The sequence below is a fragment of the Acomys russatus genome, chromosome 3 (assembly GCF_903995435.1).
Source record: "Acomys russatus chromosome 3, mAcoRus1.1, whole genome shotgun sequence".
Lineage (NCBI taxonomy): Eukaryota > Metazoa > Chordata > Mammalia > Rodentia > Muridae > Acomys > Acomys russatus.
Window position 1 is genome coordinate 51,848,737 of NC_067139.1, and position 27,694 is coordinate 51,876,430.

Below are 27,694 nucleotides of genomic sequence, written 5' to 3' on the forward strand. Positions count from 1 at the left end.
GAAACTCAAATCCTGTAGCAACAAGTTAAACTACAAAATAAGGCCTTCTGCTTACATGTCACAAAAGTAACAGGCTTAGAATAATAGTAAAGCATGTTCTTAATGTCTTTACAATTTCACATAATCCAAGCATTACACAGAAAGTAATTGTACCCCCAAATATAAGTAATTGTTACTTTCCAGGGGGAAGTAGGGGGATGTTCATAAATCTTCAACTTTGGCTATCTCTCCTACCACAATCTCTAAACCTGTAGGTAGGTCACCCACTAAAAGGTTTTTCAAATTATATTAGCTCTAATTTGAAAAAAAATCCCTGTAGTGTGATTTAGGGAAAGAAAGAAAAGTGGACTTGGCACAGACATGCCAACAGGGTAACAAGGTTTCTCTAAACAAAAGTTCATCCTCCACATAGAATCCAAATCTGCCAATCACCTGCAGCAGGTAAGGGGCAGCCCCACCACCTTCCTTAGCACAAGACAGGAAGCTGAAACTCTGAACATCTATTACCTTCAGCTGCAGAGTTTATCAAAGATGTATTCTAAAATACATAGGTTTTTCTGAAATCTGGATTTGACTGTCCATCACACTTGTACATTAAATGTTGCTTAAACAAAAATAGAGCATTAACTTCAGTATTCTACCATCTAAACATCGTAAAGCAATGGTTACACAGCAGCAGCAGTAGCAGGTAAAATGCACCTAATTTGGGTCCTTGACACCTCTTGTTTAAGTTTATTGTATGATAAAGTTCTTCACAGTTTAAAATATTGTGAAGCAAGATTTTATATATAATTATATTCACATACACACTATGTACACATACTATCTGAGGTGTCTATAAACCTGGAATATGTGTTTATCAGTAAGTAGGGTACCCTACTTGAGCAGGAACCTTTAACAGATTGGTGTGGACTGTCAAACAGTTTCCCAGAAATGCTTAGAAATAAGACAATATTATTATTATAAGCAATTATAATAAAAACTTCACCTTATTTACATAGTGCCTATCTCCCAAGAGGTAAAGATGCTTTATGGACATTTTTCAGTATCTCTGTGAGGCAGGGTATTGGGGACACTATCAATTATCTTTTCAACAACCAAGGGACTGCCAGGACCATGCACTGTGACAGTGGTAGAGCAAAATCCAAGCACATAAAACCTCTTGGCTCTCAGGTCGCCTTTACCACATCTCAGTCTTGTGGTACAGCAGGATTCCCAGCACAAAGGGTTAACGTCTAAGTCCTCCTGGCTGCAACGTGCTTGTGTTAGACTTATACCACAGGGAGATCAAATGGGATTTTGGCTTTGGCAGATGAAAACAGTCTAACATTCAGTGTGATTATAATTCAGTGTAACTTCTCCAGTCTATGTGTAACACAGCTGATTGGTCTACAGGGGAGGGAGGGCCAATGTCTAACAGGGCAATGAGTTCTCATCCAAACAGCTACTGATGACTGACTACACAGACAGCGCAGGGCCTGGCACTGTCTAAGGTCTCTTCTCCTTCCACATATGGTATACACATATAAATAAGCATCTCAGCATAAAATGTACAGTTAGCATCAGTTCGTGTGCAAAGGCCTTAAGGGTGAACTTTAAAGGCCAAGAGCTCCTCAGAGTGCATGTTGTTTAAAGATCGAAGATCTGGTAACTTTAGAAGTAATTTTGTAAAAATGGAGGCCTCGTTTGGATGGTTTTTCATTATTAAGGTCCTTAGTGCACGGATGAGTGTTTCCTGCAAAGCCTCCACTGAGTTGACATTTTCAATTCCAGACCGATCTAGTGAGAAGTAAAGAGAGAAATATGAAGGGACAGACATATTAGCAATAAACACTCACTGATCACTACCAAATTTAAAGCAGGGTTTTGTACACTCCAACAAACACAATAGCAGGGTTTTGTACACTCCAACAAACACAAGCTTAGAACTGTAAAGATTTCTCAGCTAAAATCGCCAAAGCCAAGAGCAACAACAAAAGCCGGGCACGGTAGTGCATACTTTTATTCCCAGCACTCGGGAGCCAGAGGCAGGTGGATCATTTGAGGTTAGCCTGGTCTACAGAGCAAGTTCCAGAACAGCCAGTGCTACACAAAGAAACCCTGCCTTGGGGGAATAATTATCTCAGGCAGGCATGGTGGCACACACCTTTGATCCAGCATTTGGGAGGCAGAAGCAGGCAGATATGTGAGTTCAAAGCTAGCCTGCACTTCTGATGGAGTTCCAGGACAGTGTAGCTGGAAAGATGGCTCGACGGGTAAGAGCACTGTCTGCTCTTCCAGGGGTCCTGAGTTCAATCCCCAGCAACCACATGGCGGCTCACAACCATCTATAATGTGATCTAATGCATACTATATGCATAGTAAATAAATCTTTAGAAACAAAAAACAAAAACCCAGTCTCAATTTTAAAAAGAAAAAAAATCTCACTGGGGAGTTTTTGGGTTTTAGTTGGTTTTTTTGGAAGGGGTTGGTTTTTTTTGTTTTGTTTTGTTTTTCTATTTTGTTTTGTTTTGTTTTGTTTCTGAGACAGGGTTTCTCTGTGTAACAGCTGTGGCTGTCCTCCCTCTGTTGACTAGGCTGGCCTTGAACTCAACAGAAATCTGCCTGCCTCTGCCTCCTGAGTGCTGGGGTTAAAGGTATGCACCACCACTGCCCAGCTCTCAATGGGGAGTTTTATAGCTGCTTACTCTGTGTATATCTGACATTTGGTAAATTAGAATTCTTTACATCAGAGCTGGAATTTTGTTCATATAAGATTAGAGATTCTGGGTTTTCTTTTTTCTTTTCTAATGTGTGTGGTTGTTTGAAAGTAGGTATGTGCACCATGTGCATGCCTGGTGCCGAGGAATCCAGAAGAGAGCACTGGGTCCCCTGGAACTGCAGGGTGGTGTAAGCCACTATGTGGGTGCTAGGAATCACACCCTGGTCCTCCGGAAGAGCAGCCACTGCTGAGCCATCTTTCCAAGTCGGAGTTTCTCATTTCTTAAACTTGATGCTAATTTCAGCTGCTTCTAATTGGCAAGATAAAATAATGTAGTGCAGAAACATATCTTTACCACATACAGACTACAGTCCTACTTCCATGCACAGTAGATTCTCTATTCTAGTAGTCACACCTTGTGTGGTCCTCTCCTTTTGAGAAGGCTAGACTTACTGATAGCCGTCCAATGAATAAAATGTGGCCACTGAGAGGATCAGCCTGCACCTGAATGGCTACTGTCTGAATGAGACACCTAGAGAGGACGATGCTACAACCTAAATGACAGGTGCCAGGAAAACTGGCAACATCACTGTGACTCATCCCATGAACAAACAGCATGTTTGGATTCAGGCACCCTTGTCACTCATTCAAACAGCAAGTATTCCCATACTAGGGCCCCATACTGGGGTCACAAGGGGCAACCCTTTTCTCTAACAGAATGTGGAATCTAAGGGACAGAAGGATGAAATTATCAGTCACTAACTGAAGGCAGGGCCAGGCCTGCACCAGGCTACTTACCTGCAGACACTAGAACCACTGCTGTGAACAAGCCCATTTCCTCATCACTGAGCTGGAGGGCGTTCAGCTTCTCGCTGAACTCTGACATGGAGCTGAGCAGATCCCCTGCTCCCATTGAGTGCAGGTCGTCCACGCTGTACTTCTTCCCACTTAGGAAGGTGACAGTCCGCTCCTTCGCATCAAACAGTGAAGCGAACCGTACCATTAAAACCTACAAGGCAGAGAATTCAAATGTATTTGAAGAAGTTCACTGAGAAAACTAAGATGTAACTTCAAGTCAGTTAAGAAACATCCTACATATAAAAGTAATTTCATAAAAAGAAAACTGAACTTATATCTAGAAGCACTTTAAGGCTAATTCTCCAGAACAGCAATAAATATCCCAACATCAAAAGAAAGTTGAGTCAGCAATGGTAAGATGCTAAAGACTCTTAAGTCCTATAAGCAAAGATTCAGAAATGCACAAATAAACTTGAAGTCAACAATGATGTCACAGCCAAGGGAAACCCAGCAGAGAGTCTACTTAGACCACTGCAAGACCCAGCGCCTTTAAGGATCCACACCTAAAGACACCTATCACAGCAACTGACTGCTGCTCCGTCCAAATCAGTCAAGGATTGTATCACAGGCCTGCAGCTTCCCCTTCACACCACTGTCTATAAGCCTCTTACAGCAGAAGGGCCACCTGGGCAACACCTTTCTTTACAATGCCCCCAAGCAAAGTGGGTTGCCCTGACAACCCAAAAGGAAGTGAATCTCCTCTGATGATGGTGCAAATTACTTTGAAGAACAATTACAGGGTGGAAAGAACAGAAATCCTCAAGTCCAGGATTTGTGTTGAAGCTCTAAGCGTGTTATAAGCTACTGGTCTCCCAAGAAGAGCCTCTTCACTTCTCCGGGCCAGAAATATGCCCCAAAACCAGTAGACTGCATCAACCACCGACTTCCTCCTCACTTGAAAACTTAAGTCACTGTATCCCTTTAAACTAAAAGGCCCAGTACATGTTGTTGCTTGATCACTCTATGGATGCTTTATTATCAAAATGCTACGTCTCTGGACTTCTTCTAGTCCAGGTAGCCCAGGAAGCAGAGCCTGAGGCAAAAGCTTCTGTGGCACCCATGAAAACTGGAGTAACAAAAAAAGGAAGTGAGACCTAAGAGAGTGAGTCACTCCATTCAGGCACTTTCCATGCAGGCCAGCACTTAAGGCCAAGAGTACCTGATAGCCTGATTTTGTAGGACTCACCAGGGGGAAAGACTCTCTCTACCCTTCTTACACTGCTCAAAGTTCAAAGGTCTAGCCTGCCGGATGTTCGCTTCTTACCATCCCCTCAAACTTCAGAGGTATGCCTAAGTGGCCTCTAGGTCACCACTGGGAGGCCACCAGTTGGCTGGCCCACCTACACCATGGGCAGCCATGCCAGTCCAAGCGCAGGCACAAAGCAACTATGCAAGGGAAGCTGGAATGGAAAGATGAAAAAAGCAGTAGCAGGAGGGCATGGTGGCACGCCTCTACCTGACAACTGGGAGGCAGGCATGAGATAGGGAATTTGAGTCAATCTGGACCACTCAAGACCCCGCCTCAGAAGCAATGACCAAAACCAAACAGCCAGGCAAGGACCACAGGGAAGGGCAGCACAGAGGTGTCTGCTGAGTCCGTAACTAGTCTACAATCTCTTCGAAGTAAAACTCATGTTCCAGGTACCTTTCTTGGGGTTCTGGGGTATTGATTTTTGTTTGTTTGTTTTGGAAACACAAGAGCTCACTATGTAGCCCTGACTTGCCTGGAATTCACAAGTCCACCTGCCTCTACCTCCTGAAAGCTGAAGGTGTGCACCACCAAGCCCAGCCCATTCTCCTTTTTAATTCTGTGTTGAACATAGCAAACGCCAGACTCAGCTTTTAGGTGTCTAACACTAAGCAACCGCTAAGTCTACCCTGAAACCACACCAGCAGAACCTGGAACACAGAACTCAACCACTTCCAGTGCCAGGTAGCTCACCATACCTGTCCCTTCTCAGAGCCCTGAGACTCTGAACTATAAACATTTACTTAGAAAAGGAGGTGGGGAAGCGGGGAAGAGAGCATGGGCTTTTGCATCAACAGCCAGGATAAGTGAAACCTACCTCGAAAGTCCCAGCTTTTAAAAGGTTGACCTGGTCATGCTGAGACAGATCTCGGAACCCAGGGATACGCTTGGCGAATTCCACCACTTCTTTTACCGCAGGGGTAAAACTCATGGAAAATTCTTCCCATATTTCATGCCCAGACTTCTGAGGATCCACATATGGAGACTTGCTCATAGGACAAACCTAATTTAAAGGAAACAGAAAAACTCTTTAATTGTGAGAGGGGGTGAAGACTTCAAAAGTGTCACCTCAATCGTGAGAAATCTGAACATGAAATAAATCCCTAACTCAAGGAAGGTCTTCCATTAGTCTGTGTGCATCTGTGCACATATCCCCTCAACACAGGAAGCCTCACAGCAGTAAACACAGTTACGTATCTCAGTGTACATAAGAAACTGTGTGAATCCTAACCAATGACAGGTGGGTAAGTACTTCTAAATGGAGGCTTTACAAATCACACGCTGAGGCTGGAGAGATGGCTCGGCAGTAAAGAGTAAATACTGCACACACATCAGAGGCTCACTGCTGCCTATGAACTGCAATTTCAGGGGCTCTAACACCTCTGGCCTCTTTATACATGTGCACATACCGACACCCACATATACACATAATTAAAATAAAAATAGCCAGACATGATGTCACATGAGTTTAATCCCAGCAAAAGGGAGGCAAAGGCATGAGGATCTCTGAGCTCGAAGCCAGAGTTTAAGGTCAATCAGAAGTACACAGTGAGACCCTATCTCAAAACAAAAAAGACAATAAATTTTTTTAATAAAATAGAAATCACATATGCTTTATATTTAAAAAAGCCTTGTAAAGCCAGGGGTGGTGACACACACCTTTAATCACAGTACTAGGGAGGCAGAGGCACACAGATCTCTATGAGTTCCAGGCCAGCCATGACTACATGAGAGCCTGTCTATGTACCTACTATAAAAAGTAGCTCAGGTAAAACACTGTATAAACAAGCTATGTGAAAAGCCTCTTGCACAGCTCCAAGTTTATCCTGTAACGGTGCTGCTACCTCACACAGGTGTGCAGTGCTTTATGTTTTGAGAACAAATCTTCACATCTGTTTCTGACCCTGGCTATTATGGCCAATTATGATCACCCAAAAGTCTGTGTGTTTTCTCTGCTAGTAGATGAAATCCAGAGTCTTGGCACAGACTCAGCAGGGGTCCCACTGCAGAGATGCATCTCAGCCTCCTCAATCACCTTTTCTTAGATGTGTATATGAGTGACTTATCCAAACACACAGTGAGCTCACAGGCCTCTACTTACTTCCTATTTCAGAGCTCATTTCTCCTCAGTAAAAAAAAAGCCCTGCACGTTCTAAAAGGAAGGTAGCATAAGGTGTCTTAATATAAGAGGATTGCTGGTCCTTTGTCTCAATAACAATGGTGTGGCCAGGGCCCTCCACCTGTGCAGCTAGGACTGCCTGTGGGCATGAGGTACACCTTCTAAACGTGAACATGGCTTCCTGAAGCCAAACAAGTTGTAGGAACATAAAAAGCTATAACACAAGGACCATACAGTCTATTAGTAAAACTAACCTTTAAACTTCCATTAAGCCCAGAGGAACCCAGGAATAAGAGCATTCCTAAGCCTGGGGACTGCTATGAAACCAGAACCGGAAAGTCTACAAGTGGCTGGAAGAAGAGCCTTCCTTAGCACTGTACGAACCATGGACCAGGAGGCCCAAATGTAAGGTGCCTTCCAGACCACCCTCAGACACTGGCAAGGGAAAGGAAAGTGGAACAGAAAGACCAGGGTAGAGTCAACTACTGTTAAGATGGAAAATATATATATATGTAACTAATTACCTGGCAGTTGAAAACAAGCACTATCAAAGGACCTCATGGTTTAAACTGGAAATGGCACACGGAGTAGTGCTGTTTTGATGAAATTTTGGCTGACCATAAACACTGTATTTTTGTGTAGAATGTTGAATTTGATGAAACAAATTTGAATGATATGAATAATATTAACTTATCTCAAGATAGTCTTAGAGATTAGGCTTTTAAATTATTCCTTCTAGCACTCAGGAGGCAGAGGCAGGTAGCTCTCTGAGTTAAGGCCAGTCTGGTCCACAGAGCAAGTTCTGGACAGCCAGGGACCACACAGAGCTCTCTCTCAAAAAAAAATCAAAAAATTATTTCTTAATCCTCAAACCATAAAATATCTATCTCCAAAGCTCCTTCTGCATCATAATGGTTGGTAAATCTCTCTGCTAGGCAGCAATGCACCCTGAAGTCCCAATGGTGTACAAGGTCACTTGAACCCAGGAGCTCACAGCAGACTGTCCCCACCAAGAGCGACACAACCTCTCCCTATAGAAATCAAGGAAACTAAAAGATAACCCTGCTAAGAAAGATCCCAAAGCTAACAAAGTACTAATTATTCAGAACACCTAAATTTCCAAAGAGATTTCCAAGAATTATAGGATCAATTCTGTGTGAATCATATTTTATAAAAATCTTAACCCCACAGTAACAATTAAAGCACAAATTTGTACCTATTGCTGTATGAAATTAAGTTACTCCACAGCATTCTTATTAACATTACTTTGCTAAAAATACTATACAAAGTGACTTCTAGAAATCTCTTGGGCTCTCTGACCCACCACCCAACTCAGCATACGCCCCCAAAAGAAAACCTTGCAAGCTTTCCTTGATACAAGGCGAGCAAAGAATCGATTTCACTGTACCAGATGCATCCTCCCTCCAGTGTTGCACAGGTAACTATTCCTGTTCTCACTCTGAGAACATCCATCTACTGGAACTCTATCACAGATTCTTTGAGAATAAGCACTGGAGAAGTTCACACAGTGTCCATTTGCAATACAAACGGCATGCCCGTTTGGGTAATGCATTATGTTCCTCCCTTTGTATTGTCCACTGAGGTGCTGCTGGCTCTCGCTACAGGGAAAGTGGCTGTGAAGGCCACTGCCACAATGGTCATGATTTAAGTTATACTGCTCCACATTCCTGGGGATCGGTTCTCTTCTCTGGGATGGTATACTCTCAGATGAGTTTTCTCGGCACTCTTGATTATACAGAAAAGTGTCCTTGTGGGCTCTGGTCACCATGCCAATCACTTCCTCCTTTGCAAAATCAGACGAGGAAGGAGGCGGGCTCTTGATGCTTTCCTGCTCCAGCTGGGGCTTGGGCCGCAGCTGTTCCTGGGCTGGGAACGCTGACTGGTCCTGATGCTCGGCTAAGGTGTCGTTCTGCAGGTGGCCACTGAACTGGGAGTTCATCATGGTCTTCATTGCACTCTGCATTTCAATCAGCATTCTCTGTTTTTCACGCTTAGGGATCCGGCCAAATCGAACAGCTATGGAGAGAAAGAGACAGAGAGAGAGAGAGAGAGAGAGAGAGAGAGAGAGAGAGAGAGAGAGAGAGAGAGAGAGAGAGAGAGAGAGAGAGAGAGAGTGAGAGTGTTAGCGTCTGTACTCTATTAGAGCTCTGCTCACACAAAAGAATGACACAAAATTACCTCTGAAAGCCACGGCCTCTTGCTGTACAAGTCAAGAATATCTACATGTCCTCAGCCTAAGTTTTTCTAAAGTTGGTCTTGAGTCAGTCAAGTGGGAAAGAAGAGAAAACTTCCCAAGACAAGGCTAAGAAATACATGTATTCCTTGGGTGTTTCCTACACAAAAATCTAAGCAACATGGAAATAAATAATGAGAACTGCAATGTAAAGCACGCCGGTACCTCACTAAAGCCAAGCACACTCAGAATAATCTGTGAGCTCCAAGCCAACCAGGCTACACAGTGAGGACCCTGCCTCAAAAAATGTTTTAAAAGACCAAGATAGCTGAGAAGATGGCTCGCATGCACCCAAGCTGATAACCTGAGTCTGATCCCTGCAGACCCACACAAAGAACCTATCCCCAAGATTGTCTTCTGACTACCACATGCACGCCAGGTTACATGTATGCCCACATACATACACAAAATAAAAAAGATGTAAAAACAAAGAAGGGACTGGAAGGGTGACTCAGCAGTTAGGAGCACCAATTCTTACACAGCATCTGGGTTCAAGCCCCACCACCCACACAATGCCTCACAATCATCTTTAACTTCAGTTCCAGGGAATCTGATGCCATCTTAGAGCACTAGGTACCCACATGGTACACATACATACAAGCAAGCAAAAGCTCATACGTGTAATATAAATAAATCTAAATAAATAAATAAATAAGAAATGGACTCCTCGGTAATACCGAGGGACCAAGAAGATGAAGTTTAAAAAAATTAAAATTAAAATTAAAAACTTAAAAAAAAAAAAAAAACTAAAAAAAAAAATTAAGGTCAGACATAATGGTGTCTGTCCTAAGTCCCAAGGCAGGTGGATCTCTGTAGTTTGAAGCCACCCTGGACTACATAAGAGTTCCAGGCCAACTAGGGCTACTACATATATATATATATATATATATATATAATTTTTATGTGTATCAATGTTTTGCCTGCATGTATATAAGCATACATGTGCATGCAATGCCACAGATGCCAGAAGAAAGAATCTGGTCCTGGAGCTTTAGGCAGCTGTGAGCTACCATGTGAATGCTGGAAGCTGAACCTGCATTCTCTACAAGAACAATGAGAGCTTTTAATCACTGAGCAATCTTTCTACCCCAAATAAACCCTTCCCCTACCCTCAGAAAAAGAAAGCTTAAAACCATTTGGGAATCGTGGAAGTCAATGTACAAGAAGCAGCAATAAAAAAAAAAGGCATGCCAACAGCTGAGATGACAGCACTTGCCCTGCCCTGAGTGTCAGTCCACAGATGTCACAATGGCCTCCCGAAATCTGCACTTAACAAAGTAAGAAGCCCCGTAACTGCTGACAACCCCGTGAGCAGCCTCACGCTTTACACGCTCCGCGCCGGGAACGTACCATCTCTGGACATTCCCACTGACAGGCACTTCTTGAAGCGACACTGCTGGCATCGGTTCCTGTTCATCCTCATGATGGAACAGTTCTCGTTCTTCAGACACTTCTTGTACTGGATGTTTTGCTGAATGCTCCTCCGAAAGAAACCCTAAGATAAAGGAAGGTTTATCAGTCCACGTAAAAACAGCTGCACAAGGACTACTCCCACATCTAGCTACTGTATGTAGAGCTAGGCCTAGGTCAAAGAAAGAAAATCCTGGTATCAGTCAGTAGACACAACACATACCAGCCAAACAAATTCCTCTTCATGTGAAAGACTCTTCATACCAGCCCAAAGGACCTTTTTATAAGCACACCCGCTGCTAGACCTCAGCTGCAGCCATGTGCTCTACCATGAAAGTATGTTCTAAAACTTTTCCTTTTTTGAGACAGACCTCCTTAAACCCTCCATATGGCTTGGGATGGCCTTGAACTCCTGATCCTTATACCTCCACCTCCCAAATGTTGCTATGACAAGCACGTGTCACCAAATCCATCTCTCAACACTTTTGAAACATAAAAGCTGAGAGTTTGGTAGCTGAAATTCTATCACTAGAACCTTATGTTACAAGCAGAGCTTGGACATTCTGCAACATTCCCAGCTGACACCAACAAAAGCTACTACACACACATGCCAGATGTCCTAGCCACGTGTCAGCAGCACATGTTCACAGCCGGTAATGATCCAGGGAGACAGTTTCCAGAAAGATGACTATAAACTGTATTCACTACACAAACCATTAAACACATGATCTATGCCAAGTTGTCATCTAACCCAGCTCAACAGTCCCAGAAAGAACAAAAAACAAAAAAACAAAAAAACAAAAACAACTACAAAATCATTTCAAATTGCACTTTGCCTTAATATTATAACTGACTATGCATGCCTCATATATCTTCATTAAACATTGACCAAATACATACAACACTTTTGCATTTTACTGCTGTGATACTATACACTTGATTTGCATGGTGCAAGAGCTAAGAAAAATGCATTTCTAAGAGGTTTCTGAGGGCCCAGTGGTGGTGGTGGCAGTGCATGCATTGAATCACACCACTTGAGAGGCAGAGGCAGACAGCTTTCTGTGAGTTCCAAGACTAGCCTTGGTCTGTAGAGCAAGTTCCAGGACAGCATGGAAACCCTGTCTCAAAAAAATAAAACCCAAAAAAACAAATAAGAAGAGGGTACTGGGGTCTAGGAGGTAGCTAGTGATAAAGCACTTGCCTAACCCATGTGAGACCTTGGGTTGCACTCCCAATGCAGCACTGACTCGAAAGCGTGCATTCAGCATGGTATTGTGATTCACACCAGTGATCCAGTAAATCTGCGAAGCCGAGGTGGATTCTGAGTCTAAGCCAGCTTGAGCTACATCACAAGACCACCATACTAATCAATTATTTGGATTTATCAATACAGTGATGGAGAGGGCTCAGTAGGTTAAAGTGCCCACTGCTCTTCCAGAGGGCCAGCACCCACACAGCACCTCACAACCATTTGTCACTCTTGTTCCAGAGGATCTGACGACACCTGCTAGCCTCCATGGGCTCCAGGCACACAAGAGTGCACAGACATACATGCAGGCACAATAGGAATACACATAAAATAGTAAGATACTTTCTCCTTTCATCAGGTCATGGTTTTACTTTCTAGCTGTAATGTGAGCATGAACTTAGCTTAAAAATACCTCATATTTCTTCTTTAAAAATTAGTTATTTACACAATTCTTTAAAACAGTAGAAAAGAGTCACATCAACAGAAAACACTGGCTAGTCATTAAAAGCTCCCAGCAGATTCAGCTCATTCAGAACTGTCCCAGAAGAGACTTCGCTCTTTAATCATGAATGTTCCTTATCTTCCTTGCTCTGCCACATCCTGCCAAACTGGATTCCTACTCTAGCCCACAGTGAGAAGCCAGCACGAACACATGTCAACCTGGTTAGCCTGGCAACAGGAAAGAGTTGTGCCAGACTTAAGAGATTCCTGCATGTTCTGCTTGAATTCAAGATGATCCAATTCACTGTACCGTGCTCTTTGCTGCTGTTACTTATTTTTGGGGGTAAGGTCTTGCTGAGTAGTTCAGGCTGGCTTAGCATCAACAATCCTCTGGCCTCAAGCATTATTTCTCAGCACACTACAGTTTGGCAAATACTAAGCAGTTATTTCCAGCCCATAGTACCCAACAGGATAAGATCTGATATAGGTTGACTATGTTGACCAAAGCTCATGTTCTAGAAATTTAACATGCAATGCGATGACGTGGAGTGGGTCACAGGTGTGTCTACTTTCTTGAGCTGGCTAATGCTAATATGAAAATGGGTTTGTTCTAAAAAGTAAATTGCAAGCCAGGCATGGTGGCCACACCTTTAATCCCACAAAAGGCAGGTGGCTCTTTGTGAGTTTGAAGCTAGCCTGGTTAGTCTACATAGCTATATAGTTCCAAGCTTACATAGAGAAACCCTGCCTAAAACAAAACAAGAAAAAAAAAGTGAGCTGGCCCATTCCTATACACACTAAGCTCACACTCTTATGCATGAGCACTGTGTCTGCCCTCCATTCAATGCCTTCCACCTTCGGACAGAAAGCCTCTTCCAAGATGCAGCCCCCAGGCTCCAAACCTCTGAGACAAACTAACTTTCAAATTACCCCACCTGTTGTATTCTCTGCTTGTGCAAACAGAATAGTCTAACACCCAACTCAAACCTTGGTTTATAGGCATAGTGCCTATGCCTGTAATGCTAGCCCTTGGAAGAAGGCAGGACCACAAGTCCTAGGTCATCCTCCATTGCATCACACAGCAAGTCCTAGGTCATCCTCCACTGCATCACACAGCAAGTCCTAGGTCATCCTCCACTGCACCACACAGCAAGTCCTAGGTCATCCTCCACTGTATCACACAAGCCCTAGGTCATCCTCCACTGCACCACACAGCAAGTCCTAGGTCATCCTCCACTGTATCACACAAGCCCTGGGTCATCCTCCACTGCACCACACAGCAAGTCCTAGGTCATCCTCCACTGTATCACACAAGCCCTGGGTCATCCTCCACTGCACCACACAGCAAGTCCTAGGTCATCCTCCACTGTATCACACAAGTCCTAGGTCATCCTCCACTGCACCACACAGCAAGTCCTAGGTCATCCTCCACTGCACCACACAAGTCCTAGGTCATCCTCCACTGCACCACACAGCAAGTCCTAGGTCATCCTCCACTGTATCACACAAGCCCTAGGTCATCCTCCACTGTATCACACAAGTCCTAGGTCATCCTCCACTGTATCACACAAGTCCTAGGTCATCCTCCACTGCACCACACAGCAAGTCCTAGGTCATCCTCCACTGCACCACACAGCAAGTCCTGGGCCAGTTCTAAACTACCTGAGACTATATCAAAAACACAAAAAGAGTATTAAAAAAAAAAAAAAAAAACCTGCCCCAACAAGGCAGCAGCCCCTCTCTGTGGTTCACATCTATTACCTGACCACCAAGCTGTGGCTAACGGGAGAGTAAATGGGCTGGAATGGACACTACTCCACACCCTGAGTCACCTAAATGGAGAGAGCAAACTTATTTTGATTAGAATCTTAAAGTTGAGGAGGAATAGCTGATTTTTCCCTCCCTTCTAAATAAACTGTGGACATTGACCATCCTCACCGACTTTCTTTCCTTCCAGAATTGGGTTAGTAGTAAGAAATAAAAGTATGCTTTACCTTACAGCCTTCACAGGCATGAACTCCATAGTGGAATCCTGACGCCACATCCCCACAGACTTTACATAGCAGAACCATGCCACTAAATTCTATGGCACAAACAGACAGAAAATAAAAAGCTGGAAGAATTACTTGAGTGCTTTTTCCAATTGAATATTATATCTCATACAATTTCAAGTGCTTTGAAACAATCCATGTACACCTTTGTAGCACAGAAGGAAAAAAAATCTCTATACCAAATTAACAAAGGAAAACAGTTCCTTTCTCCTCTCCCCTCCCACCCAGTAGCAGGGACTGAGCCAGAGGTCCTTGCCCATACTAGGCAAGTGCACCAAGCTGCACCCCCAGCAATCACTGGCCTTTCCTTTTTAATGATTTTAAGCATCCATGAAAATTTTATAAATCTGTAGTTACTTTATACCAGACATGCAACAAGGCCTAAGAAAACAATTCTCCTAGATAAAAATTAAGAATTCAAGCAGAGAAATTAATCAATAGAAAATGTGGGAGTGGTGATTAAGTGATCAGTGATTAAAAACACTTTCAAAGGACCAGGGTTCAATTCCCAGTACCCACAGGGCAGCTAACAATGTGTAACTCAGTTCTTCCTAATCAGGTGGGGTGCCCTCTTCTGGTCTCTAAGGACACCTACACACTCATGGTGCACATATATTTTTCCAACTCACACAAATACACATAAATTTATAAAGCAAATAAATACGTAGCCCTTTTCAAAAAAAGAAAAGAAAATGTGAAGGCTGGAGGCTTAAGTCAGTGAAGAGTGCATGCCTAGTGGACATGAGGCCTGAGCTCCATCCCCAGACGCATACAAAAGAAAACAAGCTTAAAGGTGCAGAAGTTTTGAGCTGCACTGTTTCAAATCAAGGCAGAAGCTGGGCAAACCCATGCCTTCCACCCTACTCCCCCTGCTCCACCCACAGTCACGCTGGTAAGCCGCCTCATTGATCAGCGTTCCTGTTTGGGACTCAAAATCCCAAATGTTCCCAACTCCAACTTCATCAAAGTAGCCCCTCCCACAACCACCAAATACCACTCCAGAGACAAAATTTGGCAATAGGAGGCCAGCAGAAAGGGCCTGCAAGTGCATGGTAAAGGGATGAAGAACCACGTGACAGCCAGCTTCGCCGCCGCCACCACCACCAAGACTTCTAAAGGGGCCCAAATGGAGGCCTATAAAATCGACCTGCAGTGGTGACAGCAGTATGAAGCACTCGTGGACTTACTTGTCATGCTGCTATGACTCTTGGTCATGCCAGGAGCACCGAGTTTGCCTGCTTTCACAGGACAGTCTGTGCGGTCACTCTTCAAGACACCATCGATGGTGGAGATGTCACTGTTCTTGGGATTGCCGTTGGCATCGGAGTTAGAGCTATTTGGAGAAGATGGAACTGATGAGGACGAGGACTGGAAACTGTGCTCAGAACCCTCGCTGTGACAAGAGGCAGGGCTGGAGGCAGAGCTGGAGGAACTGATGTAGGCAATCACACCTCCTGGAAAGCAGTGCAAGTGGACAGATACAAAATGACGCATGTATTTGATCTCTCCTCGTGTAAACACAGTTAGAGCAACAATTAGAAATGTGACAAAGTTCAGGAACAAAAAGTGATTCACACCTTTTGTTTAAACCAAGACTTTTTATTTCATAGTACTCCTCCTACTAACTTCAAAGCTATGTTAAGTCCCATTAATCTGACCATGAGAAAGCTTTCAATAGCATATTTGTCATAAGCACATACAGATTCAAGCCTAAGGCTTTCTCCTTTCCAACTTGAATACCTTCCTGGCTCACACCAATGAACTGCTGCAGACAAATCTGCACTGGCCCTCGGCCCTCCCCCACTACACCAGTGCTGGCTTCCTCAGCATTTAGATGAGACACAGGCTAACCGGGTACAGGGGTTCCATTCAGAACAGCAAACAAGGTCATTATCCCAGCGGCTGCTCTGACACTCCCTGAGACAGGACTCCACTGCCACTGAGCCCGGGGCCCGCCTCCCTCCTGGACCCACCCACCACTGCACTTGCACACTCATCTCTGTGCAGAGCTCAGGGATCTAGACACACTATGTGTCCTTCTGCCACGTGGTTACAGGCCTTGTTAAAGAGACCGGCGGAAGACACAACTGTGTGAGAACAACACTAAGGTAGAAGGTAATCTTGACATCCAGATTTCCTCTCAGTCAGCCCAAAACAAGACAGGAAGTTCATCAAAATAACCTCCACCACCCCCAGCAAACTGGCCTGGGCCTCCGCAAAGCTGTAATCTGCTCAGGCTAAGAAACAGTGTTTAAAACTGTTCTTAGGGTATAATTTTAAACTTCTTCCCTTAAAGAGATAAAATGCTGCAAGAGTAACCTCAAGGCCAAATATATTATTTTCCAAATCCCAGACCAAACAAGTAATTCTCGTCTCCTCTGGCAAGGTCCACTGTGGTTTCTCCTGCCTCCATCATCAAATATTCTCTGGCTCCTCGATGTACAGCAGAAACAACAGAAGCAATGGTCACCTTCCCCAGCTCGGTCCTGAGGGCAGACTGCACCTACTGCTGCCTGCGTTCACCTAGGTTTTGGCCAGCCATCCGCAGCCGGGCACTGCTGTAATTCTTAGCACACTTTACAGGGATGACTTTTAACATCTACTTCTGCCTTTGTGAAGTCCACACTGACTAACAGATTCCAAGCAGTGTAAAATCTAAGAAGGAAGCCACGGTGTCAGCCATGGGCTCCTGACGAGTCTAGATGATGGCATATATAAGGAGGTGGAGAATTTCAAGTGCAACCTAAGCATCAGGTTAAAAACAAAAATTGTACGATGTAGATACGGCTCAATAGTAGTTTGTGTACTAGCCTAGCATGGATGAGGCCCTGGGTTCAATCCTTAGTACTAAGAAAAAAATGTTTTCAAGTTTCCTAAAGATAACAGCTCTTTGGCCCAGATGGCATCTGTGTTTATCAGTTGTTTAAAAAAGTAAGGGGTGGAAAAGGGCTCCCTCGGCAAACACTTATGCCACATGTAAGGACCAGAGTTCAGATCCCCAGAACCCAGGTGAAAAGACTAGGAAAGGCCAGAGAGATGCTTAGCCACTCAGAGAACCTCCTTCCCCCTCCTCCTCCTGAGAACCTGAGCTCAGTTCACAGCACCCGCATCAGGCTGCTCAGAACCACCTGGAACTCCAGTTCCAGACAACCCAACACCCTCTTCTGGGCTCCACAGGAACCCCCAGCATGCATGTGTGCATACACAAAAAAGCTTGAAAACAAATGCCAAGTGGGCAAGGTGGCCCACGTGTAATCACTGGGCATGGGAGGAGTAAGAATAGCCCAACAGTCCAGTAAGTGGCCACACCCGCCTTACTGTGAAAGTTAGAGAGCAATCAAGGGATACAGCCAACATCAACCTCCAGCCTCCACACACACGTACCTGCGCATATGCCAACACATATACATATAAATATACAGTACACACTCAAACACACACAATAATAACAACATAAATAAATAAACAAACCACACAGCAAAAAATTGAGGCTCAATCCTCTCAAATCCAAATGTTTTCATTACAGACAAGAGGTGAAAAAAAAAAAAAGTAGGCATAGGAATTGAAACCACTTCAGTCAATTGTGTTGAAACCAGCTATTGGATGTGCATTCAAGCACCAACCACCCATATCCCGGTTGGAAACCTCCGGGGAGTAAGGCACAACCACTAGTCTCGGGGAGGAGGCAAGGGTCTCCTTAGCCAGGGAACTTCTCAGTATGTGAAAATTCAACTGCACACACATCACAAGATTTTTCTTTCATTTATGTGCCTGCATTTGTGTTCATGAATATACGTTAAGTGTGAGTGCCCACAGAGTCCAGAAGAAGACAGTGCTCTTAACCACTGAGCCATCTCTCCAGCCTCTACACTTGACTTTTAAAGGCAAAAATAATAATTTACTAATCCAGACACAGTGGCACATGCCTGTAAGCCCAGCACTTGGGAGGTAGAGGCAGAATGAGAAGCTCAAGGTCATCCTCAGCTACATCTCAAGTTGAGGCCAACTTAGCTTCATGAGACACTCTCACAAACAAAATAGGTTATATACTGCATATGCATATATGCACAGATTAGTGTGGGCAATCCCATCATTATGCCACCCATTAAATACATGTCTTGCAGCTGTTAAGATTGGAGGTCTAAATCTGCTCTTCCTGATCAGGCCACTCACCACACGCTATTTGGTGTACACCTCTCACCTGCCCAAAGAGTAGCTAGCACTCTACAACTTGTATTTTTCTTGTAATTTGGTCCCAAGCCAATCATTCTGGAAGAGTGATCACTGGACCAATGGCATCAGCATCTGGCTGGAAACTTGTTAAAAATGCACATTCTCAAGCCCACTCCAGCTCTACTGATCAAAACCATGGAAAAGCTGAAGTGAGCACTGCAGCGACTGGAAGGCAGCAGTCAACAGCAGCTCTCAGCTACCACTGACTTTAAACACATGCAACCTAAGACCAGCATGGTGGCGCACACCTATTAAGCCCAGCACTTAGGGAGGCAGAGGCAGGCCAGCCTGGTCTACAAAGTGAGTCCAGTATAACCAGAGCTACACAGAGAACCCCTGTCTTGAAAAAACAAAACAAACAAAAAACATGTTACCTTCAGGCTAGAAACTGAGCTCTGGTCTCCTGCTACTCATCTGTCATGGGGTGGTGGCAAGAGTGCAGAGGTAACTGCACCACCTCCACGATCATGGAATGCTTGCCCTGCCCCTCACCACATGCAGCACTCAAGAGAGCGGGCCCTGTACTTCGCCTGGACAGCACAGCAGAGCTGACCCTGATGAAAGGGGCACGGGTGAGCCAGACCCAAGGGCAAGAGTGCAGGAGAGCTGGCCCTGCCACTTGTCTGCTACGAGGCCATGTGGTTTCAGGGATGATCCCTTTCCTCCTGACCCCTCAGGTCCTAAGAGTGGGTGAGCTGGTCCTGCCCCTTGCTTCCTGCAGCGTTCAGGAGACCAGGCCCTCACCTCACCTGAGCAGCATCATAATGCTAGCCCTGGTGCAAGGAGTGAAGGTGAGCTGGCCTTGAGGGTGAAAGCACAGGAGAGCTGGTCCTGCCACCCCTCTGCTGTGAGGTGGCCTGGGGGAAAGGGTATGGAGGGGAAGAGGAAGCTGACTCAAGCTACCCCTCTCAACCTGTAGCACTCAGGAGAGCTCACCCTGCACCTTGTCTGAGCAGCACGGTAAAGCTAGCCCTGGTGAAAGGGTGCAAGTGAGTAGGCCTCAAGGGTGAGAGTGCAGAAGAGATGGCACTGCCACTTGTCTGGCATGAGGCAGCATGGGTGATGCCCTCCCCTCTTGTCACCTGTAGTAGCAGGGAGAGCTGGCCCTGGAGGTCATGAGAGCAGGAGAACTGGCCTTGCCCTTCACTGGCTGTAGCACTCAGGACAGTGGCCCCTGCACAGCACCTGGGTAGCACAGTGGATCTGGCCCAGACCCTCACAGGCTGCCGCACCTGAGGGACTGGCCCCTGCCCCTTGACTGGACAGTACAGTGAGGCTGACACTGGGGACATGGGTTTGAGTGAGCCAGCCCCAAAGGCCTACTAACAGCAAGAAAGCTGACCCTGCCTCTTGCCAGTGGCAGCACTGGGTAGCCTAACCGGAGCAGTGCTGAAGAACGCGCCTTGGTTGTGCTGATAAGGTAGAGTTGGTTAGCTGACCAGCTCAGCTGCCACCCAGGCCCAGATCCAGGGCTCTGAACTGCCTCATGTCAAAATCTTTATCATCTGTGAATGGCTGGGACATGTGAAAGGGCCAGTCCTGATGATCCAAAGCTGCAGGATCTCCATGACACAACACAGGACAACAAGGTTAACTGTGAGGAGTCCCACTGAAGATCCAATATTGATGGTGTCACAGAAGACAGAGATCTCAAACTAGACCAAGGACTCATTGCAATGAACATTTTTGAAGTGAAGATGTGTGAAGATAGGGATATACTGTGGGACACACTGCGACATACTACAGCTTCCACGATGAGAGGTTTCCTATGCTTTGTTTTTGTTGTTGTTTGTATGTTTGTGTTTTATTGGGGGGAGTTTGCAAGAGCAAAGAGCAGATATGTGGGGCAGGGAGATGGGACTGAGGTGCATGATGTGAAACTCACAAAGAATCAATAAAAAATTTTTTTTCTTTTCTTTTCTTTTCTTTTCTTTCAAGGCCTAGACAGATGGTGTAACATCTTAGAGAGGACAGAGACTTGATTCCCAGCACCAACATGGAAGCTAACACCACTTGTAACTCCAGCTCCAGGGGGTCTGATAGCCTCCTCTGGCTTCCTTTAGCCTGTGGTGCAGCCAAAACACCATATGCATGCACCTATGCATGCATACATTACTTACATACATATGTACATACGTACATACATACAATTTGTAATTTTTTTAAAGCACATGGGTATGTACCCTAAGAAAAGCTTTCCAAGTTTGAGTTTTGTTTTTACCATCAAAATACCTTGTGCTCTTTTTGTAATAATGCTTGCAAGGCCCTGAGCAGACTGGAGAATGTGGCCTCAGACATGGGCACTTTGACAGGCTCTTTGTATACGGAAATTTTCAAATGGCTACAGTCAGAAAATTCAAACACAAACTGACAAGTTGGGCATTGTGGTGCATGCCTATAACCCAGCACTCAAGAGGCAAGGCAGGAGGATCCTGAGTTACACATGGCAAGTCTGCCCCAAAACTAAAATGAGGGGAAAAACATATTGTCCAGTTCCTAAAACTGGAATCTACTTAACACAACTGCCCAGTTATCTCAAACACCCTATGAGTTCAGTAAGAAGCTGGAAGGCTGTCCTGTCTGGAGAAAAGGAGCTTAAGAGATCCAAAGTGCACAGCATAAATCCCAGGGTTAGCAAACTGCTACTGGGTTTACAGGTGTCTCTGCCCAAAATAGGATACAAAGAAAAACATTTTCCCAGTAGAGTATCTCACAGCTCCGTGTCAGTAAGAGATATAGCTTTAGACACTCCGTGCACACCGACAAGCTGAAGAGGAAAAAGCTCGGCTCTTGAAGACCTTCCTAGGACCAACACTGAAATCATTTGTTCACAGGGTCTTCTGAGTGCCTCTGCTTAGAAATAAACATCTAGCCCATAATGCCAAAAGATGCACAAGTTCAAGGCCAGCCCGGGCTATATAGTGACATCCTGTCTCAGAACAACGTAGAAGTGCTTCATAGGGTAGGGTTGGGCAGGCTAAGTAGGTGACTCAGTGCCAAGAGCACGCTGTGCGAGCATAAGCATCTGAGTTCAGATCTAAAGCACCCACATAAAAAGTTAGCTGTGGTTTTGTACAGCTGTGACCCCAGGACTGGGAGGAAGGGTTCAAGACGGGAGGATCACAGGGTTGTTTGCAGCCTCCCGCCAGCAGCATAGAGGGACAGCACCCGTGTGAGTGGCAGGGTCTCTAGAGTTGAAAGACTGTCTCAAGGGAATTGGGTAACAGCAATGTAGGAAAGCCAGCATCTTCCTTTGACCTCTGCACATGTGCACACAATGCACACACTAAATAAACTTGTAAAAATCTGCACATGTGCACATATTGTACACACTAAACTTGTAGAAATCTGAACATGTGCACACACCTGACACACTAAATAAATAAACTTGTAGAAATCTGTGAGCTAATCCAGCCAAAAGTATTGCCTGGGCAATGATAAGTTTTAAAACTTCCTGTGCAAAAGCTCCAAAATAAAACCTAAGAAAACTTCCAGGACTGTTACCAATCCAGCTCATGTCTAACTGCCGTCTGTGGAGATTCAAGTGCTTGTATTGACACCTGTAAGTCACCAGGACCCATCCAGAAGCAGCTGTCTCCTTCCAGTAAGACCTTCAATACTGGTTTTCTTGATCTACCCATCTGATGGTTAGCAACGAGGAGATTAAATGCAAACTTCCTAGAAGGTAAGACTTACACAAGCAGTTCCCATGTGAAGAAAGGAAAATGAAACTCTCAAAGTGCTCACACAGTACTGAAGCCAACCATAAAATGACACAATCTCCGGGTCATATTCCAACGTCCATTAACCCATTTGCAAATGAGGAAGCGGGAGCTGAGAAAGACTGAGTAAGGTGGCTAGCAAGCGTCAGAACCAGGCACAAAGTCAGTAAGCTGTCCAGTGAGTGAGTACACAAGATCACTCTGACTGAGAAGACCTGAGCAAGCAAATTTCTTTCCATCTCACCAACCCTGAGTCATCACCCATAGAACAGAAATATCTGCCAGTAATTGCAAGACTAAGATGAAAGTGTTCATAAAAGGGGTTATTATATTTTTGTGCACAGTCTCTGATGATAAAGCAAGAAATGTAAAATCCCTGATCCAGCAAATCCCAACACTTCCAGAAACAAGCAGAATGCACTTCTCAGAGCCTTGAGCTAAAATTAACTCAGGCGGCAGCCCTCTCTATTTTTAGCTGGAAGAGGAGAGGAGCTGGGCCAGGCTCCCAGCCAGGGCTTACCCAAGTGTCAATTTCATATAAGCCAGGAGTCAATGCCCTCCTGCAGGCTGGGGTCGCTTTCTCCCTTTTGGGATTAGCCACCCTCCTGGAAAGGAGACCTGCTGCCAAGTCACACCTATGTGTTCCTGTTTTGTGCCTGGTGTTAGTAACCCCTCCTCACAGGGAGGTAGGGTCTAACTCAAGCACTATGTCTCCACCCATTCCTGGGGTCTGGAGCTGCAGCGCACAGTTTGGTCTCCTCCCTAGAAAGCTTTAAGGATGGAGAGCTGTGAGCAATGGTGCACAAAAAGGGCTGAAGGCTGATGATCACACACGAGCAGTGAACAGGGCAGAGATGAAGAGGGCCAGAGCAGCTGCCAGCATGCCTTTAATCGCAACACTCAGGGAGGCAGAGACAGGTCTACAAGCGAGTCCTCAACAGCCAAGGCTGTTGCCTCAAAACAAAATGAGGAGCAAAGTAGATCTTAAAGAATGCATCCACTGCTAAATGAGGTCTTAATATGTAAAATTAACAGCACTAGAGGAGAGACACCAAGATATAATCTGCGGTCTGAAAAGTAAGCCAGCTTCACTAACAGGAGGCTTAAGAGAGAGAGCAGAATGCTGAGATGGACAGAGGCCCCTGACCTTTTCTCAGCCACACCCTATCCCTTCACAAACTGAGTGAGGATGCATTGTCTCCATTAGCCTCGTCATACAGATCCTATACTTCAAACTACCCGAAACCAGTGGCTCTCAATCTTCCTAGCGCGTCAACCCTTTACCACAGCTCCTCATGTTGTGCGGACCCCAACCATAAAAGCATCGCTGCTACTTCATCACTGTAATTTTGCTACTCTTACGAATCATAATGCAAATGTCTGACATGCAGGATGTCTGATATGTGACCCCTGTGACAGGGTCGTTCGATGAGACCCACAGGCTGAAAACCACTGTGAAGCTAACATTTCTTACAGCAAGACAGTGACGCGGCTTTTGTGGATTCAATTGCTCCCTATACCACTTGCCTGGGTAAGCTACTTAACTTCAATGTAAGCAGCCTTCATTTTTAGGATGGTGACAACTTTCTTTCACAAATTAATGTGAGGGACATACGGCCTGTTATAGAGGAATTACTAAACACAACGTCGTGATTATTACTCTGCCATCTATCGGAATACTGCATAAACACCACTCACCTCCTCTGCTCCAGCCCTTTCTGTCCTGTCTGTTCTGTCAGGCCCAGAGCTTTTCCCTACAGATGTTGTTTCCAAACTATCTTCTGTACCCACTCACCCATGACTGTCCCACTGTCTTGCAACTTCTCTCCAAATGGCAGTTTCTGCCTGTACATCCCTCTGAGGTTTTCCCCCAGACTGAAACCTAAGAATACACCATATGGGAACATTTTCCTAAATTTTAAAACGTGAGCTATAGCCATGGTTGTGAAGAGGCTGCAGTGAGTTCTCTTTTATAATACTTTGGAGAATTTAGTATCTGCCATCACAATCCTTTTGTGACAAAAACAGAGTCAATTTCTCATCTGCGAGTCAAGCAAACAGAGACTTACAGGACAGTGTGACGAATGACCTCTGGTTCAAAGTACCAGCTGATACCACTGAACTGGGTACTACCCAATGTTTACAGCACTCAAGAGGAAGTTTGGGGGGGGGGGTGCTATCAAACGCTCCCTCTGGGAGGTAGACGGCGGAAATATTAACACATCAGATGACAGGCCTGAATTTACCGTCAAATGAACAAGAGAAAATTCAAGACTAAACTGCAAATTCATGTTTTTTCAGATCATGAAATTTCTAACAACGGATGAAATATAACTTCAAAATACTTCCCATGAAAAGGTTCTCCTGGCTGACCCCAAGGTTACTATGAGTCAGCAAGGCAATATGCCAAAGATATAGTGTGTGTGTGTGTGTGTGTGTGTGTGTGTGTGCGTGTGTGTGTGTGTAAAAATAACAGCAAAGAACTCATTTGGTGCAGGATCCAAAGGAAAGAGCATTAGAAATACACTGGGCAGCGACCAGGTGAGAACTGGAAATGGGCGAGGAAAAGCTGTCAACAGCCACCCGGGAAAATGCTCACACTCTGCAGCTCCAAAAATAAAAACTATCAATAACCATGTCCCCTAAAGGCTCAGTTCAGAGACACTTCCAATCCACCTGACCCCGGGCACATCATGAAGTCACAAAGCGTGAAGACCCCACATGGAGGGAAGGGTTAGAAGAGGTTGGAAACTGCTAGTGAAAAAAGCACCCATGGAAAGTGATTGAATAGTTTATTCAATGGCTGAGAAAGACCGTTGGCCTAAAAAATTCATAAAACATTTGTTTACAACAGCAAGGATTTTTTAAAGGTGCAATGAACTCAAAAAGAAAGAAAGAAACTCCATTTGCTTCAAGTGTAAGAGCGATCGCTGGGGTCGACTAAAGCTTAGTGGGGAATGTATTATGTGACCATATTGCAAGAAATGAAGTATCTCTTTTTGGGGTTCAGAAAAAGTAGGTCGTGAAATGAAGGGTTTGTACTTTCGGCATTCTGAGTTAGGGTCTCACACTGTAACCCATGCCTGCAACTTTCTGCAGTCTCCTGCCGGTGCGAAGCCAAAAGGTTTTTAATGTAAGTAAAAGTTTTATTTAACGTTCTGAAACCCTAGGATCACCAATCCCCATCACAAAGAGCTGCATGCAGAAAAACCCCTCTCCTCCAAGCTTGCTCAGCTATGCCCTCCTACAGGCAGAATCCTCTGAACACGCCGTCCATTTGGAGAGTGCTGCAGGATTCCCGCAGGCTCGAGGACAACCCACGCACTCCCTGGCCAGCAGGGTCAGCCCTGCCGGGGTCACCCCGGGACACGCGGGCTGCAGCGCGCAATGCGGCGGGACCGGCGCCCGAACTTGCGGCGGGTGCGCATGCGCCGCGGGCTCCGCAGTGGGCAGCAGCGGGAGACCCGGGACCTCGGCCACGTCACGGCGGAGGCCCCGGGGGCGGAGCCTCGCGCTGACTGTGTGGGCTCCCCGGCGGCGCCGCCCCAACGTGTCCCTCCGGCCCCGGGGAATGTGGGTCACCGCGCGGCCTCACGTGTCTCCGCCCGCCACCGCCCAGAGCGCATTATGTAATGCCGCGTCACGCGCCCGCGCAGCCAACCGGCGCCCGCGCCGCCGAACGTAAACACACCGTGCACGTGGCCCGTGCGGCAGGGCCATGTGAGGGGGGCGGCCGGCGCGCGGGGAGCCCGAGCGCGGGATCCCGGCAGCCCCACGCGAGACGGACGTACAGACACGCGCGACCCCGCGTCCCGAGCCTCCCTCCCGCTCTTACCCGCGTTCAGTTCCATGTTGCTTGGTGGGGTGCGGCCCTCACCGCGCCGCCCGGGGCTGCAGGCGGTGCGGCTCCCGGGCCCGCCTCATGAGCGCGGGGCGCAGGCAGCTCCTGCGGGCTACACGGCAGCAAGAGCGCGGTGCAGTGGCTTCCTGTGGCAATGCTCCTCGGCGGCGGGCACGGCAGCTGACGGGCAGGGCGCCCCGACCATGTGACCCGCGCACACCCCCTCCTCCGCCGCCGCCGGCAGTGCGGTGGCTCCGCCCGCTCCTCCTCCCCAGGACTCTCCCTCTCCTCCTCCTCTGGCCGCGCGCTCCTCCTCCTCTGGAGTCTCCCGCGCCTCCTCCCCCTAGACACGCCTCCTCCTCCTCTGGCCGCGCGCTCCTCCCTCCCCTCCCCTCCCCGCCCCTCCACCCCCGACTCTCCCGCTCCTACTCTAGGTTCCACCCCCTGCGCTCGGTCCTGACCTCTCCCTCCAGTCCACGGACCCATCTGCTCCTCCTCGGACCCGCCCTCTCCTTTTTCCTCCATTCCTCACACTTGTGCTCCGGACTCTCCCCTCTCCCGGCTCCGCCCTCTCCTCTTGGTCACGGCCCTGCCCCCTCCCGCTGCTACTCTCCGGGCTTCGCCGTCTTCCCCACCCACCCACCCCCGCTACCCCCTATTCTGGCCCCGCCCACTTCGCCTCGCCCCTCCCTCCCAGCTGCTCTCGCGCCTCCCACCCCTCGCGGTCCGACCTCCGGCCACTAGAGGTTTTCTTCTCCCTTCGTCCCTCCGCTCTCTTTCCCAGCTCTAGCCAATCTGGTCACCTCTGCGATCCGCGTGGTTCACAGTCGCCAAGCTTTCCAGGATTCTTGAGTTTGGCTATCTTGTCCTGCGCACCATTCTCAACGCCGAGCCTCTGGAGCACCTACCCTTTCTTTTCCTGTTGTCCCCCTTAGGTGTTTCTGTCCAAACTCCTCGCCTAAATAAACCTGTGTTGTGGTGATCCTCACATTCACATTTTCAGTGTATATGGATATAGGTTCCCATATCCAGCAGCGGGCTTAGCTGCGCCCCTTGACCTCTCAGTTCAGGCACATGCATTTTCAGAAGTAAGGAAATTATTCTAAAGATTGGTACAGCCTGGCGCGGACAGCGCTCACCTTTCATCCCAGCACTGGGGGGGCGGGAGGGGGGCAGTGGAGAAACAGGCAGAGGCAAGCACATCTCTGAGTTCGATACCAGCCTGGTCTACAAAGTGACTCCAGCATAGCCAAGACTGCATAGAGAAACCCTATTTCAAAAACAAAAACAAAAAAAAACAAATTTGGTGCATTTCACCTTGCATGTAAATTTTCTAGCAAACTGAAAATAAAAACAAAGTAGATCCTTGCTGAGGTGAATCCAGGAAGACGTACTTTGAGGTATACATTTTAAATGTGCTACAGAAATAAGACGGGCTGGTGTCAGTGCCGATAGACGGACAGTAAGGATGTTTAGGTGTTGGGTATGAACACTAAAATGCATGCCCGATTGCGCTGAAATGTTTCGCTATGGAGTGTTGGAGCGTGTGGTAGGATGTACATGCTT

At 46.3% G+C, this 27,694-nt stretch overlaps 1 protein-coding gene across 2 annotated transcripts; it reads right to left on the reverse strand.

Annotated features, from left to right (window-relative positions):
• Positions 1–187: 187 nt before the first annotated feature.
• Positions 188–26,294, reverse strand: Nr1d2 (nuclear receptor subfamily 1 group D member 2). 2 transcript variants are annotated; one of them, XM_051140261.1, is made up of 8 exons: positions 26,123–26,294; positions 15,520–15,786; positions 14,276–14,364; positions 10,532–10,676; positions 8,336–8,964; positions 5,626–5,811; positions 3,500–3,710; positions 188–1,779 (listed from the first exon to the last, which is right to left on the reverse strand). In XM_051140261.1, the coding sequence occupies exons 1-8, from the start codon at positions 26,136–26,138 to the stop codon at positions 1,583–1,585; spliced, it is 1,740 nt and encodes a 579-aa protein (XP_050996218.1). In that variant the 5' UTR covers positions 26,139–26,294; the 3' UTR covers positions 188–1,582. The 2 variants fall into 2 exon arrangements, with proteins under 2 accessions (XP_050996218.1, XP_050996226.1); XM_051140269.1 differs by having other exon boundaries at positions 15,520–15,665; positions 26,123–26,288.
• Between the last annotated feature and the right edge of the window lie 1,400 nt (positions 26,295–27,694).